Genomic DNA, 17,972 nt, shown 5'->3' on the forward strand with positions numbered 1-17,972 from the left:
GCACTTGATACTCAGTAATGTGATGGAAAGCATTCAGCTATATAAAATTCAGTCCCAGGAAATAAATCCATCCTCTTCCTCTTAGGCAAGCAAGCACTAAAATTTCCCCAGGTTCAGTAAAATTACTTCTTAACATGCATTCTGTAATGACAGAGTCACAAAACATCGGGTTTTGACACAATACCTGTAGAATTCTTGGCTCCACAGTACTCTGCTGTGTATTGACAACATTTTGCTTGTCAGATGGTCTAGTCCTTAGCACAAAATGTAACCTTGTAATAGTTCTACATTAGGCATCCATTCACCCTACCCTTCCATCTCCATCATGAAAATGGACCTCAAGTCACTGAAATTAGATTGAATTCAGTTCCATCCCCTCTGCAGAGCCACAACAGCGTTGATTTATTCTAAATAATAACCCCCTTTGCTGGCTTTCATACTAAATCACCATGTGCAATAGTCATGTAACTGGATTACAGGAAGCATTAACACTAGCAGTTGCCTTTTCAAGTTGAGCAACCAACAACATTGCTAAAGGCTGGAACAAAAAGGGTCAGCCAGGGCAAAACAACAAATGTTGCCACTTGCTCTATATGATAAAAACCAAAAAGCAGCAGCAACCATTAAGTGCTCATTTGAAACAAAAGGGAGCAATATGTGCATTCAAAACACAGAATCCTTTGGCAATGATATTAACATCACAATCTACTTCAGATGGCATTTAAGAGGGAGAAACAAAGCGTTAAGTGCAGAGACCTGGAAGGAGCAGGGCTGTGCTTGGACTGTGGCAACTACCCTGCTGTGGGACAGCTACCCTTTGGAGGAAGGCACCTTCAAAATCAGTCCAATGAGCTGTCTGACTCTCAACACTTCAGCTTTAAAACATATGCTTCCTCAAAGGCTTTTTCTGAAAATATGAATTAAAACCAAACCAAAACCACTGTCCTTCAACACGTCCACAGATTGCTGAAGATCCCAAGCAACACACAACTTTCATGTCATGATTAGCTCATGCTGTTATGCCCCCCTTGAAGCACATATGGTTCTCAGCCTGAACAGAAGGCTTCAGAGCAGGAGCTCCATCCTAGAAATGCAGTAGCAAAGCTTCAGACTGAGGTCACTTAATGAGAACTTAATGTAGATTTAATAGTTCTTTTTTTTATGTGACTGCCAATTGAAAATCTGCCTCATTTAGCTTTTAATGCAGGCACAGAGCTGGTCAGCTACAATCAGGATGGCCCCAGAATACTCTGCAGGGTTCTTCCAAGTTGAAGACTGTGGGTCTTTATAATTGTGCAAAACTCTACTAAAATAGCAGACCATAGGTAATAGCATCATTCCTTGCACTAATAGAAGGGGGTTTCACCTTCACAGGAGGTGAAATAATACTTGCTGTGGAACAAAGAAACAGGTACTTTTACCATGGAGTTGGCTGTGCTGGCTTTGGCTACCTTGGGGCATAGACATATCCAGCTTGCTTGGCATCTCCTCCTCTATTCAGTATTGGGATTCTGTACAGTTGGCAAGTCCCCAGTGAAGCAAAGCTGTCAGGACATTATATTGCTCTGATATGAACACTTACATATAACTGAATCTAGTCCACTAACTGTGCTAGCCATCCAATCTCAAATTAGGAGTTTTTTTCATGTGGAATACAAGAAGCTCAGAGCCCAGCTTTTTGAGCCTAGCTCCCCAATGGTATTTGTTAACTGTTAAAAACTTTAACGTTAGACTACTAAAAATGACTACCCTTTTTCTCATTATTCTTTTCTGTGTCACAAGCCTCTATTGCATTTGGTACATTCATGAGGGCAGATATGTAGAGGTACTAAAGGAGGAACTTGTACATGATTCTAAAACGCTCTGTGTGCTAAGATACCCTATCTTCTACAAGAGGAAGTATCTTCTTTCCTTGTTTGTAAAGGCCATTCTGTTTTAATCCAGCATTTTCTGTACAGAGTAATTTACAGAACTAGGCAATAGCTACTGACTGTAATTAGTCACATTGTTTGAGTTTAATCTTTATTAGTTCACTTTAATGAGTGTGTGATATGAATGGTTGTTCTTCCCTCCAGGAAACAGAATCACAGAATCACAGAATCCCAAAGGTTGGAAGGGACCTTGAAAGATCATCTAGTCCAACCCCTCTGCAAGAGCAGGGTAACCTACAGTACATCACACAGGAACTTGTCCGAGCAGGCCTTGAATATCTCCAACATAGGAGAATCCACAGCCCCCCTGGGTAACCTGTTCCACATGCCTTGGTCCTCATGGGGGATTTTAACTACCCCGATATTTGCTGGAAGACTCACACAGCCAATCATTCACAGTCTAGGAGGTTCCTCCAGTGCATTGATGATAACTTCTTAATGCAAATGGTGGACAAACCAACTAGGAGAGGAGCGCTGCTAGATTTAGTACTCACCAGCAAGGAGGGTCTGGTTGAAGTGGTGATGGTCAATGGCAGCCTTGGCTGCAGTGACCATTAGATGGTGGAGTTTAGGATCCTGTGTGGGAGGAATAGAATACCTAGCAAGGCCACAGTTCTGGATTTACGAAGGACCAACTTTGACCTCTTCAATCAACTACTAAGGGAAGTCTCAAGGGAAAAGGTACTAGGTGGTAAAGGGGAAGAATGAGCCTGATTCTCTTCTCCATAATCAAGCAGGGCTACCTATGAACCATGGTGAGGCAGAGCAGAGTCTGTGTAGAACTTATGCAAACAGCGATATGCACTTCACAGAGGACAGCTCTAATGACAGTATGCTGCTCTACCAGCATGAAGGGTGAGGATGCAGCAGGGTGGCACCAGTATACAGTTCTACCAAAATGCCCTCCACTGCTGGAGGGAGCACTGCCATCACTTTTTTGAGAAAGAGAAAGAATTTGCAAACAGTTAACTGAATGAGGAGGGTTGCAGTCTGTATGTGCCAGAAGTAGTGCATATGGCTCACGCCAACAAAAATATATTCTTTTTAAGATACTGTCTTTTTTTCAAACAGCTATGTAAGCATAACAATAGATTTATTGGAGAAATAGAAATGACTGAAACCTTTGTGTCAGTGTCCTGGCTTTCGCTGGCATAGAGTTATTTTCTTCCTAATAGCCAGTACAGTGCTGTGTTTTGGATTTAGTATAATGCTGATAACACATCGGTTTTTTTAGGTATTGCTAAGTAATTCTTACCTAACTCAAGGAATTTTCAGTCTCTCATGCGCTGCCAGTGATGAGGGGCACAAGAAGCCAGGAGGGAGCAGAGACAGACCCAAACTAGCCAAAGGGGTATTGCATACCACAGCACATCATGCTCAGTGTATAAACTGGGGAGAGTTGTTTGGAATGGACTGATGGCTATTTTGGGATGGGCTGGGCATTGCTCAGAAGGTTGTGAGCAATTGTATTGTGCATGACTTGTATTTCTTGAGTTTTATTCCTATCCCCCTTTTTGTTGCATCCCTTTTCTTCTTCTTCATCATCATCACTGTTATGTTTTACTTCATTTCAACTATTAATCTGTTCTTAACCCACAGGTTTTACCTATTTCCAATTTTCCTCCCCATCCCACCAGGTAAAGGGGAGTGAGTGGCTGGTGGTACTTAGGTGCTTGATGGACTTAAACCATGACAGCCAGCCTTTTAAGATCTCCCTGCCTCTGTAGATTTGTACTCTGAGGTACATCTTCTTGTGCCCTATGCAAAGTAAGTTTAAAACCCATCCAGCAAAAGGAGTGCAAACATCAATAAAGACAAGAAGATTAATGGCACTTGAAACAAAGGCAAATTCTTTACCTACGGAGAGGTTATATTCTGCACCGGTTCATCAGATTGCTTGTTGATCACAGTGAAGCTATATGAATGCAAAGTGAAGAGATTCAAGACGTGAAATTGTTATTTAGATTTAGATGTTCAGCCAGGCAATGGAATATGAACTTTGGATACCCCACAGTAAAAATCTGTCAATATTTATCTACATGCGTATTTATTCACCAAAAAACTGCAGAACCCAAAAAAAGGCACTTACCACAACAATCACATTTGTTGCAGGAATAGGAAGATTTTCCACTTCCAACTCTTGACCAGTCATAGCTAATAGGTTGAGGGATGGGTCGTAGGCAGGTCTGGGCAAGGCTGATTTAACAATTATTGCAGGGTGCAACTTGCTTATTTTGGTGTGGGAAGAAGAATGGAAATTTTGTTTGGAATTCTTATAAGTGTCTGCATCCAGACTTTTCTCCACACTCTGCACATGGTGATAAATAAATATAGGGTTTCCACTCTTTTGCTGATGAATTGCCAAAAAGTGGTCATTGTCTCCAGAAATGCAGCCTGTAGAAAGAGAAGAATAAGTTTAGAATGTCTCTCCTGGCTACTCAGTAGGTGGCACTGGAAATCTGATGAGATCCTTAGATTCTGCAAGGTTTGGAAAGAATATTTGTGGAACACAAGAATTTCCTTAAAATCACACAACACTACTCACACGAAACTACAGAGTATCTACAAAGTACGTGAAGTATATTACACTCATAAACTCATTTTTACAGGGCTTTTAAAATGTTATTTATACTTCCAGCCAGGTTTACATTTCAAAAATTAAGCGCAAGAGTACAGAACACATGCTGAGCCAAGTCCAACTTCAGTATCATAGAATCATAGAATAGTTAGGGTTGGAAAGGACCTTAAGATCATATGGTTACAGCCCCCCTGCCATGGGCAGGGACACCTCACACTAAATCTTGTCACCCAAGGCTCTGTCCAACTCCACCTTGAACACCACCAGGGATGAAGCAGCCACAACTCCCCTGGGCAACCCACTTCAGTGCCTCACCACCCTTACAGTAAAGAACTTCCTCCTTATATCCAATCTAAACTTCCCCTGTTTAAGTTTTAATCTGTTACCCCTTGTCCTATCACTATAGTCCTTAACAAAGAGTCCCTTCCCAGCATCCTCAAAGGCCCCCTTCAGATACTGGAAGGCTGCTATGAGGTCTTCACACAGCCTTTTCTTCTCCAGGCCCTCTTTCTCAGTCAGCCCCAACTTTCTCAGCCTATCTTGATAAAGGAGGTGCTCCACTCCCCTGATCATCCTCTTGGCCCTCCTCTGGACTCATTCCAACAGTTCCACCTCCTTTTTATGCTGAGGACACCAGAACTGTAAACAATATTCCAAGTGAGGTCTCATGAGAGCAGAGTCTGCATCAATTCCAATGGGAAAACATATGCAGTCCACTTTCTGATGTATTTAATCACCCAGTAATGCCCAAGATGAGAATTACTGTGATCACCTTTTATATATGGGGACTTGAGGAGAAAGGGACAAGAACTGGATCCAAAATCAGACATAAACATGTATGAAAGAGAAGAAAGGTAAAGTTCTGATGCCTGAGTCTATAATAATGATCCTGTATTCCTCATTCAGCTGCTTAAATCAGTAAGCGTTAAGAGTCCATTATGCCAATTCTTTTTATGACCTAACCTTCTCCCACACATTACCTGGCCAGCCAATGGAGCACCTGACTCTCTGCAGAGGAGACACAGGTGTTTGGATTTAGCCACACCTTGATACTTTGGTGTTGTACACAAAGAACTCTCCTAGAGTACATGGTTTTAATAAACCATGTATTAGTAAAAACTATGTTTTGATAGTCAGAATACTTCCCAATAATTCCTTTATAAAAGGAAACAGAACTAAAACTATTTGATTCTCTTTTTCTTTTTAAATGTATGAAATGCAGTAAATCTTCAGTGCCGTTATGGAGAACAGAACAACCACAACAGCCCTGTTTAGCTCCCAGTCTGGAAGACCGGCTGTCCCTGTGAGCAGAAAAACAGGCATGGACCAGCTTCTTCATAGATACAAAGTAACTGAAGCTGCATTAGTCACCTCCTGGAAGAGCACCCTAAGAAACCCACTGTGGTACAAAAGGGACTTTTTGTTCTAAGACAAGGGAACCTAAAGAGCTCGCTCTGATCAGTCTGGAATTTCCTCTTCAGAAGCTGTTGGAGTTCATGGCAATGCTGAATCAGTGTGCTGATTTTTAGTTTAATAAAAAAAAAAATCACTGTTATTTTAATTTTCATAATGAGCCGTAAAGAACATCTCAGCACCAATACCAGTTCAATTCAGGGTGAACAAGAAATCATTTTCTTCTATTCAGACTGATTTTTGCCTCTGAATTTTTTGCTTCTGTAAGCAAATCTAAATAATCGGTCATTTGCACAGCTCTATCCAGAGTCCTTAGGAGATTTCAGTGTAGGTAATTACATTCTGTTGACCTAATTCCTCATGAAATTTCAGTTAGGAAAATCAAGGACAATACTTCATCTGTGCTATAGTATTGCTATGCATCGTTGTGAAATGCATTCTCTGCCAAAAGCGGATCCATGTCTGTAGGCGGTGAAGAAATTCATAACATGCATGAGCAGAAAATGAAGAGGATGAAGACAGAACACAAAATCCTGCATTCTGCAGTACACTTAGAGATCCTCCTATTATAAATAACTATGCTAAACCTAAGGTTGCTCTTTTAAATGGTAAAGACAAATGCTGACCATTTCCTAGATGACCACTGAGTTCACATGTGTATAGCTGTTAGGTTTTGATGGGGAAGATGACTGAGAGCAGGAGGAAAACAGATAAACTGCAGAGCATAGCCTTAAAGATTGCTGAATATCAAAGCTTGTTAAGCTGGCTGGGATCTCATTAAGCTTTGTGGGGGCTGACTTCATTGATAAAATACTAAGGGTTGATCTTACCTAGCAATTTAGAGAGTTGTGTGAATGGCAAAATAAAAAGAAGGAAACATCAGGACTTTTCATCGTCATCTGCTTCTCATACCCACCTATTTCTCACAATCACCTCTTTGCTGGATTTATTTTAATGTTTCCTGCACAGACAACCAGTATTCCAAAGCTGATCACAGATAATACACAGGAATGTAAGTACAGCTTTATTTGGCACCTCTGATTCCTTTTTGCTTCCTTTATTCCTATTCCTACTATTGTGATACTCCTGAATTTTTTTATATTGTATTTCCTATTGTCTTTAATATTCTAAATTCCACTTTAATTTCATTTATTTTTACTGAAAGAAGCAGAAAAAATATAATTAAGTATTAGCCCAAATTCTTCATTGACTAATGTTAAGGTAAATAACAAGTATGACTTCAGAGTTAATCCTGACTGAATCCAAAGTAACACAAAAAAACCCTAATAATAGTTTAAGAAACTCTCTGAAAGCTTGCCTGCTTATGAATCTCACTACTTTTTAACAACCGCATCACAATTTCCTACTAAATCCCAATGGCTCACTTCCATTAGAATGCTAAAAATCATGTTAGTAACACAGGTCCCTGCAATGGGTTTGATACATGGCCCACTGCAGCAGATTTTCAAGATGGGTAGCAAAATACATTTTAATAATGGCCCATCCTTTAGAAATGAGAAATTAACAATTCTAATTACACAACATACTCTTTGCACTCACAACAATCCATTTTACCACCTGACGGCACAGAAGCATAAATATGTTACAAGGAAATTACTAGGCTGTATTTGTTTTTCTGATAAGTCCACAAATCCCCATTAGCTTAAGTAGGATAAATGCATTTAGTGTGCACCATGTGAAAAACTTCATTGATCTTTGTAGGACTGTGGATAAAGCTCAAACCATGATCAGACTTTGGCTTTGAGACTGCTATGGCTGCCTCCAGTGACCCTAACAACTGGTCCACGCTTTGTATGTTCAGGGAAACATAAAGCTTCCCCTTAATACCACGAAGGGGTAAAATACTCCTTTCTTACCCTGCAGACTACAGCTCTGAACACAAGCAGTATGCACCAACAGGACACTCAGAGAAGTAAGTCATTAGAAACACCAGAATTTCTGCTACACATCACCTTTAAATATTGCTTGTCTCAACCCTAAGAGAGGGAAGACTGGGATTCCCATACCAAGTTCTGTACTTACACATAAAAAGCAAATGCTCCTTTGTTGCCCCCAGGGAAACCATCAGAAGCTATGAAGAACTGGAGTATGACAGCAAAACGGTGATTTTGGTGCCTTTTAAGCTTCAGGTATCCCAACATACACAGAAATTCAGAAAATGAGGCGTAGGACAAGGCTCAAAAAAATAGAATCTCTAAAGGTATCTCTTCCAAAAGCTTATGAAACTTGATCTTATGTGAGTTTTTATATTCTGTTCACACCATTCTATTTAAACTCTACTTCAGAATTCATGACTGACTTGTAATATTCACCCAGTGCTGATATCACCCTTCAACTAAAATAATGTTATTCCTTCTCCTAAAATTCCTTCCCCTCAAGTGTTTTTACAAAGAATTACAGTTTATTCTGCCTTGGCATTGAGGAGAACAGACTAGCTGTTCAGACGGTGATTCCATACTATTTCTTCTAATTAAAAAAACAATAAGTCTTCCCCTATTTCTTGGCTATGTATAGCTATTTTTATGTCAACAAAAAATGAACAAGTCAACTGTTACTTTCAAACTCAGGTCAGAACTTCTATTAGCAGCAGCTTTGTATCTACTGTTGCTCCTGGAAGACAGCTTATCCTTCCTTCATGTAGATCATCTCATGTATAACAATTCCTATACCCTTTAGGAATAGGTACTGTACTGTGACTTTACATTGGTATGATTTATTGATCGTGTCTTCCAATTTTTCTGTCTGTAAAATGCAGTGATCGCTAGACTCTTTTCCTCAGGCCTTGGCTCGTGATGAACATCACTACTTCTCCTGTTCTTTACCTATGGCTTGACTTTTCCTTCTTCCTTGCAAACCCTTACATGCTGCTGTTGCTTTTCCTTAGGTTTTGGGGTTTTTTTTATATATATGTATATTTAACAACAAAGCCTGTCTTGATCTTGCTTCCATGTTCCTCCACTGTAACCCCCCCCCTCTTTAATTTAGCTTCTCCTATACAACAGTATTTTCTTTCCTCAAAATCTGTTTATCTTTAGTTGTACTTCCAATCCATGGAGTTTTGCTTCTCATCTGTTAAAGTGCAACAAGAAGCTCCAGAGTGATGTAGAATGCATACTTTCTACAGCTATAGAAGACTGATGGAGAATGGGTCAGTAGAAGCCCTTGTGAAATACCTGCATGGTTCTAGTATATGGGGGACACAAAATTTTTTTCATTATAATAGATGGGTCTATCACATGAATGCTAGATAGCACATGCTTCTGAGCCTCTCTTACTCTACAAATTTGTGCTACATACGCAGAAATGAAAGACTATAATAAATAGTAAATCAAGGCACTTTTGGCAGTCCCAGTTGGCCTCTGCTTAATAAAGAAATCCCAAGATTTCTCCAGACTGTCTTGACTCCCTGAATATTCTCAAGACAGTTGACATTTTATTTTAAAGCAACCTGCCAGCAAATTGCTAGTCTCCCAATTCCCAAATACCTTCACTTTCTCTAAAACAGAGAAATAAAAAACTTTGAGATAGTCAAGATCCATTAACAAGCCAGTAACACAATAGCATGATTTCTCTTTTTCAAACAGCTAAATATCACAGCTTTGCAGATTTTTTTTATCTCACATCTTCTAGAGCCAGAAACCAGAAATTCATTCAACTGGAAAAGGAGAGTCCCAGTGGGATATAACATTCTTTTGTAAACCTGATAGGGCAAGGTAATGGTGTCTAAAGTCTTAATGTGTGTCTAGAAAAACAATTTGAGGTCATTGTCTTAAGTCTTATTATTTGTTTTAATCTGAACAAATTAGATTCATAATAAGGCATAATACTGAACATTCCCATTTCCTGTAATCAGAGGCATACTGTATATTTACTAGTTGCAATTAGTGCAGTCACCCCAAATCCATTGACAGAACTGCTGTGCTATACCTGATTAATAAAGTGCACAAGTGAATACAGACACATAGTGCATATGCTTTAAATCTCACATATAATACTGTAACTAGCACTATATAACTGAAGTCTCTTTATAGTTACAGATATCTTGGTATTTTACACAGCTTGAGATTTTCATGCCAACAAGCTGGAAATTGGAAGAAAAAGGCAGAAAATGTAGAGTCATTTCTTAAGGGAAAAGCATGCTGAAACTTGACTGATTGGTTTCAAAGATACATATAACTCAGATATAATTTGATTCACAGTACTTAATGCTGTTGCCAAATAATTTCTCATTTTCAGTAGAAAAGACTTACTAAACTTTGGTAATTAAATTTTGCACCCTGAGCTCCCCATGCTTTTTTAATTTCTGTTTAGCTCACCATTTTGAAAGATGCTCTTTGTCCCATACACTCTACCTTCACACTCTATAAACCAGCCTCAGGCTTTAGTCAAGCTCAGTCTTTATCACCTCATTCACAATGGTTCATCTCTTCTTGAACAGCCACCCAGAATCTCTGTGAAAGGTACTGCAGACCATTGATCAATCCTCTCCAATAATGACAATGTTCCTACAGCTAGGAGACTCATTGCCTGCCTCTTTTTTGTCCATTGGGATGGAAATGGACTCACACCCTGCAAAATTTAATTTGCAGTTCTCTCTTGTCTATAAGAGTAGATCTAATAAGATCTACTTGGTCCAGAGGAAGCGGGATTAAAAAATATAAATGCATGTTAGCAAAGAAATACATATGGACCTAAGAGAAAGGAAGAAGAAGAGACATCAGAACAAACATCATATTCCTCCTGGCAAAGGACTCCAGATGCTGACAGCTCCTCATAACATCCTCCAGTAGCCAACATCAGTGCGAAACTATCAAGCTTAGAATCCAGAGAAGCAGTGGAGGGGAAGTGTAATACCGAGGAAAGGGACAGGCAATTTTATTTGCATCATTGCTATAACTGCGATTTTTTTTTCTTGTATTATTATTCTTCAGTTTTCTATAAAACGTTAGATCTAGACTAACAATTCTTCTTGAATTAGATTATTAAGATTTTCATTATGCTAACAATAAACTCACCACTTTACTTTCAAGTATAAGGTGTGCTTCATCTTCGTTAATGAACAACGCTTTGAATGTAATAAAATTCTTCTAGCTGAAGAAAGTCGTGAGAAGCTATCCAGGAGCGTGCCTGTTAAAAGAACGCTAGTTCTAGCAGCCTACTTTGGTAGGGAATAGCTTTGTTTGTATTGCTCTTACAGGTTTTATCTTAAGAGGAAACTGTGGCATGAAGGATGTGATCAGGTTATGTGTTTTGGAGTTATTCTCTGAATGATGGGGACTGTCACAGCTTCCAGGTCCCTCTGCTACAAAGACTGTCATATATGGGAAAGTATTTTCATAGGTGAATTCTTCTTCCAAAACTTCCAATGTGTTGCTTCATGCATGTGCTACCAACCCAGAGTGGATTCATATTTTTAACTTTTCAAGTTTGCCTGGTTTGCCTCACAAAAGCTTTTCTGACCAAAACAAAAAATTAATACAAAACCAATTTGTACAAAATATGTGTATGTATGCACGTAAATGTACATACAATTTGTTTTTCTGTGTGTGTTTGTGTGTGTAAGAGCAAGCAAGGACACTCACATGCACATGAGAGAGTAAGAGAACACCCCAGAGAGGGGGAGTTACACACAAGAGCGGGAAGAGGAGAGAGAGATGATTGCAAGGAATATTTTTTTTTTCCTTTTCTAATAAGCAACCTGCTGAAAATAGAAACAACTGCAAATTCAGTTTTGCTGAATTTGGCCTTTTCAGTAGGGGAAAAAAAACCAACAAAAAAAAACCTCTCCAAAAATATCCACAGTGAATTTGAATTAAGCACGAGTGGTATCTTTCTTAAAAAGACACTTTGCGTCTTGTTTCGTGGGCCTGTTGCCTAATATGTCAATAATAAAACTGGATACCACAGACCATTGATTTCACTAGGTCTACTCATATGAATTAAGAGATGAGCCATTGGTCCCAAAGGCACTAAAGTACTCTGCCATACTTATACCCTGGCACTAATGTACCATATAGTCTCACATCAGACTTTTTTTCCAGAAGGTGTGAGAAAGCACTGCATCAATGTGCTAATTTTGTGATTACTGTAATTTTCCAAATAAAGGTTGTGGCTAAATTCTGCTCTATATAACATGGATGTAAATATATAGTATTTCCACAGAAACCACAGCTGACACAAAGGGAAGTCAAGTTCAGCCTTCAGTTTTGGCTGTTTTTTTCTGCAGTAATACTACTCTCGGAAATAGCACTGAGGATTTCTAAACAGATCTTGTTAAGCTTCTCCAAGTACTTATTTTGAAGCCATGCTGAAAATCCAACCAGACAATGATTGTGCATTATGGAGTAAGAGTCCTACCCCTCCTTCTAGCCCCCTACATGAAGCCTCTTAACATACCCATGGAGGGAGACTACAATCAAGCACAGCCACACTGTTATCTCATTAGCTTCCTTCTAGAGAAACACACTCCCCCAAGAGCCCAATTCATGGTTTTTCAGCAAGTCTCCCGCCTCACTCTCCAGAGAAACTGGAAACAGCCTTTGCTGTCTACATTTCAGTCTTCTTATAATGCAACAAATGAAATTAGGCATGGATTCCAAGATCACAAGCCTCAATAATTTCCTAATGGATGTACTGAGCATAAACCTATTGTAGAAGAGGATGTCTTCAAAATAATCAACAGCAAGAATTTCCAAACGTAAAAACATGGCATGGGTCTCTTTTCCAATGAAATATGTCCTCAAAAATATGAAGTCAGATACTTTATTATAAAACTATTTATCCCAAAAGAACCTTTCAAGAGACAGATGACTACCCCCTGATTATGCATGATTCTACTAATAAAAGGCTCAAATGTCTATTCTAGTAAAAACACCCACTCATGGCCAGGAATATGTTTTTTTAAAGAAGGCAATTATAAGTACCGACTTCATTTAGATTATGTTAGTGCAATGAAGCATAATTCCAATACATTTTTAAATCAATAGCTCCTTCACGTTCATTCTGAGTGTACTTAGAAACTAGCATTTTTCACTCATTAGTATTAGGTTACTGAAATGGATCTGATTGTGAATGCATTTGGTGCAGATCTCACCTCAACCCTAGAAGTACAGTCCCCAGATTTTTGTATTACTGTGACAGAGTTTGTGCACTTTATGGAACAGAGACCCTCCAACACATAAGTAGAAACCACAGACCCACTCCAATCATTTCCAACCATGAGAATACCACACAACAAATGTTTTACCTGGAAAGCTGAAGTAATTGTTTCTGCCCATCAGAACTTAGTAAAATCACCCTGTGGACTTTGGTAACAATTAACAAAATCAGTCTAGCATATTTATAACATGTTTCTGCACCTAGTGAATTCTACCCAAAGGAGTGTTAGTCTGTGGTCAGAGAAATTTTTGTTTTGATATAAGCAATCCCCCTGTTATTACACCATTGCCTCAAGAAGTTAGAATACCACGATTTCCTACCTCAAGTTTTATCTGATTCAGCTGATTCATTTGGGGAATGAATCCATCAAGAGGTTGGACAAGGATCTACATGCTTCCTCTCTGAGAAGTCTAGTAGGAAAGTATTGGTTCATACTGACTTCAGGTTGTCAATGCATCTCTTCACCAATTAAGAGGATAATAAAATGAGGTAACAGAAGTCCTTAGCAAGCCAATGTAAGGCCTTTGCTCAAGAAACCACAACATAGATGACCTGAGTTGTTAACTCTTCGCTTTTCCAGGACTAGAGTTTGTTCATCTTAAAAGCAAACTCTGAAAAAAAAAATTCTGTTGTAAAGAGAGATTTTTAACATAAGGCAAGTGGTGAGTTGAAAAGATTTTTTTCTAGTCCAGTTGACTTTCCTCACGTATTTCTTGTCACTGGATGTTTAATTCAGCATTTTAATTCTGTTCACAAAATTTGATAAAGAAAGAAAATGAGGTGAAAGAGTTAATTAGTTGAGTAACCTGAATGACTCAAATGGCTCTCTATTTACAAGTTAGCCTAATACATCACTCTGTGGTTTTGCTACCACCTTCCATTCTTTCACAAGGAAACAATGCTTCCTAGTCACCTTGGGAGGTATTAGATTTTTATTACAAGAATACGTATTAGATCATACCTGGTAAAAAGGAATATAACCTGTGCTGTTGGGCACTGTTTCATGCAATGCCTAATGTAAGTCGAAGGTTCATGCTGACCTCTAATCAGTTGCTACTGATTTAGGTCTTCATCCAACAGCAAGCTCTATATAGGTTGATTACTTCACCTGCTGCACTCAGTAGAAGGGCTTATTTCTGTTTTCAGAGACACACACACAAGTGTCTGTGATTTCAGCAAAGAAATACATGGGTATACCAACAGCACAACTGGATTTAATTTTCTGTTTACACAGCTGTCATGCCTTATTGGAACTGGAATCTCAATCAACCTGGTACCTTTTTAAGTACATGAACATGCTTGATCACATATTTGACAAGAATATTTTCCATTTTTTGTGTGAATGCATATGTGGCTACTGTAAACACATTCATAGCAGAATAGTCTTTCCATAGGAAACCAGATTTGCTATATGACATGCATTACCTTTTCATTAAAAAGCATTATTTAAATATGGATTATTAATTCTTTTTCCTGTAGCATCAGCTCCAGTAAATATAGACTTATGTTTTCTCTAAAATCTATTCTCACCAACTGATATCATGGGAAATTTTGTTAATATCTGCTGACAGTGTCTTTAACATTCCCTAGAAACATGGCTCATACAAATTCAGCGTCAGATGAAAAGAAGTCAAGCAGTTTCCATCACATTACACAAAAAGAAAAAAAATACATTTGGGATATAATTTGTGACGTAGCATTAATGGCAAGTGGAATGCATTTTGTGATTCCACGTGAACCAAAGCTGCAAAATCAATGTCAATAATTCATAAGTTTAGGCTATACATAAAAGATGTCCATAACAGTAGCCTGTGTAAGACCGAATTTTCTACTTCCGTTAAATGAAACGGAGAAATCTTAGCAGTTTAAGCTTGCTGTTTCATTGTTGTGACATCTTCAGTGACTTCCAGCAAAAGCAAGTTGCATGCAGCCCTGCCTTGGAGGAAGCACAGCTCATGTGCTTAGTGGGAGCCATGCCCAATACGCAAAGGTTGAATTCAGCTCATGTCCATCCTGTTGCCTTCTCTGAAACAGTTATTTTCCAAGATTTTCCAGGGAGCAAAGTAATACCATATAAATGTTTATTTTCCCCTCTTTTTCTCATGATTAGAAATTTTTTATAACAAAGGCCAATATTTGTCTGCAGACATTCCCAGTAAACTAATGAAATAAAAATACTTAGTAAGGAGAGTAAATGGCTTACTGGCAGGATATAAACCCAGTTTCCATTAGTTGGATAGAAAAATGAAGCACATTAAAACTAATGTGAAGTCCACTATTAACAGAGGATACACTGACATTAGAAGGCATGTTTTGTCAAAGAGGCCATACACTAATTTTGCACAGATGATCATTTTAGTACATGTTACAAAGAAACAATCTAAAAGCAGCTTAAGGCTTTTATTAAAATGGATCATGAAATGCTCCCTTTCAGTCAATAATCTCTTGCACATATGAATATAAGGCACAACAGCACAAGCTTCCTAACTATAGATATACCAGAAAGAAGCTTCTGAGGTTTTATGAAGTGTAGCCTAATATTCCAGGGCAATAAAATATCAATAACTGGGGCAAACCACTTCTCCTGACAACAGCAAAAGAGAAAACAAACAAAAAAAACAATGAAGTACTTGCTTCTTGATGAGTCCATACAAACAACTATTTCCATAACACAGCTTATTTGGGGGACGAGTACACATTCATTCACTGCTTCCACATTAAAAGAGACATGGAGTTCAACTATTACTTTTAATGATTCTGCAGTAAGACAATGCCAATTAGTTAGATCTTAAAAATCTCTCCTAAAAACAACATTCCTGGGAGCAAGAGAAACCGTACCTGTGCATTTCACTGCTGTTCTTAATTAGCTTCAGTGAAGTTACAAGCAGGGTGCAAGAGCCATTTACTATTTCAGAAGTAGCTACACTTGCCATAAATGATAAACCAAAGAGACTATTCAACTTCACTAATTGGGAATTTAACTCAGTTATACAGTTACCCTAGATTTTATTTCCTTGCTAAGAGTATATATACTTAAGTCTGCACAGGGGAAAGAGATGGCATATTACTCTGAGCAATAAGCCGCTTTAAGTGACTTAAAAGAAGCCTGAGGTTTATACCAGGAATATAAGCTGTGACTATCAGAACGAAACTGGCAGTGGAACTTCATGTACGTACCAGAGCTCCCATCGCTAACCACATTTCTGAATGAGGCACACGTTTTGCTAGCAAAGCAGAGAGAGGATTTATGATCACCACCGCTACAGCTGAAACGCCTGCTGTCGCAGCTGAAATTTCCCTTCCTTAAAAAACCCTGCTGCCACGACCGAACGCAAGTAGCAACGCCCCCCCCCCCCCCCCCCAACCCCTCAAGTAATAAACGAATAAGGAGGAAAGGGGGTAAAGACGCAGGATTTTATCCTTCGCAGCCTCAGGTCCGCGCGATGAGGGACCGCGGGGTTCGGCGCGTTCCGCGGGGCTCCCGGGCCGCCCGCTGTCCGCGGTCCTGAACGGCGCTCGAGACACCTGCCGCTCCCGCCCGCCTCTGCCACCAGCCGGACCCCGGCAGCCGAGCCCCCGCGGGGCCGCTCACCCCCCGCCCCGCCACAACAGGTGCGCCGCCGGGCACAAGCGGGTGCTCGCCACCTTCCCGCCCCACCGTCCGGCCCCGGCCGCCCCGCTGACCTGCAGTGCGGAGGTGTAGCAGCAGGCACAGCGCCCACAGGCACTCGGCCGCCCGCCGCATGGTGCGAGCTGCGCTGAGCCGACCGGAGCCGAGCCGAGCCGAACCGAGGGGAGCCGAGCCCGGCAGCGTCGCGCCACCGTGTCCCGCTCCCCCCGCCCCCGTCAGTGAGCATGCCTGGGAGCCCGCTGCGCATGCGCAGCGCCGCGCGGGCGGCCGGGTGGGTGCCCTCGGTTGCCTCAGCTGCACGGGGTGAGGCGAGGAGCGAGGTGACAGCGGGAAGCAGTGGTAGTTGTGTGTGGGATCGTGTCCCGCTTTCCGTCCAGTCCTTGTCCCGGGGAGAGGGGTTTGTGGAAAGCCGCGGGGACCCGAAACGTCCTCCGGGATGAGTGGCGAAGGGAGAGGTCTCCAGGCAGCATGTCTAGGCAGGACGGGGTGGTGGGGGTGTGTGGTCGTTTGTTCCTCAGTTCCTAGCTGCGGCTGAAGCCAGGGCTCACTCTTGCAGCGGAGCGGTGGGTTTGCTTCTTCCCAGCTGATGAGGCTCGTCTCAACAGATTGGCGCGGCTGGGGGTACTTTGTGGGTTTGTGCTTGCAGCAGAGGCAATTCTCCTCTTGAATGCGTTTTGAAACACGTTGAAATGAGCAGTTAGCAAAAACTGTATGATGGAAATGACAGCCGATACAGAGATAAAGAAATGACTCCTGAACTCTGGGCAGTGACTCAGAGCAGACTGATGCAACACTTACTCGGGAGACACTTGGAAAACTGATTACATGGGTATCACAGACCCATGTAAAGCAGCCAGACATGAAACCGTCCTGTAATATGATCATTTTCTGAAGTTGAGTTTAATTGATCAAAAATGTCACTGGAGGCTAACCTTGAGGGGAAGTAGCAGATGTGTTGCCAGGCAAGTGATCTATCGACAGCCTACTGCTGGATGTGGCGGGCTGTGTACATACACTGTCGGGTCTGCCCCTGAAGTGGTGTGCAATAAGCAGAAAATAACAGAGATTTACAGAGCTTGCTTCTACATGGCTTCAAATGACCCTTCATGCAGAAATCTTCCTTATATAAAGTTGTGAATGGGTGCACAGAGCCTGATATCAAAATGCAATTGCATGTATGACTGTACATATGCAAATCAGCTGCTTTTGCAGCCCCCACGAGGCTGTTCACATCCATACA

The 17,972-nt window shown here is 40.5% G+C and overlaps 1 protein-coding gene across 1 annotated transcript in view; it reads right to left on the reverse strand.

The window, feature by feature from the left end:
* The window catches only part of PTPRR (protein tyrosine phosphatase receptor type R), a 145,316-nt gene extending 128,358 nt beyond the window's left edge, over positions 1–16,958 (reverse strand). Inside the window, 3 exon segments of the mRNA XM_013127333.3 lie at positions 4,021–4,325; positions 16,786–16,906; positions 16,908–16,958. Coding sequence (XP_012982787.3) covers positions 4,021–4,325; positions 16,786–16,906; positions 16,908–16,958 — 477 coding nt within the window.
* Between the last annotated feature and the right edge of the window lie 1,014 nt (positions 16,959–17,972).

Source organism: Melopsittacus undulatus, chromosome 5 (assembly GCF_012275295.1).
Source record: "Melopsittacus undulatus isolate bMelUnd1 chromosome 5, bMelUnd1.mat.Z, whole genome shotgun sequence".
Taxonomy (NCBI): Eukaryota; Metazoa; Chordata; class Aves; order Psittaciformes; family Psittaculidae; genus Melopsittacus; species Melopsittacus undulatus.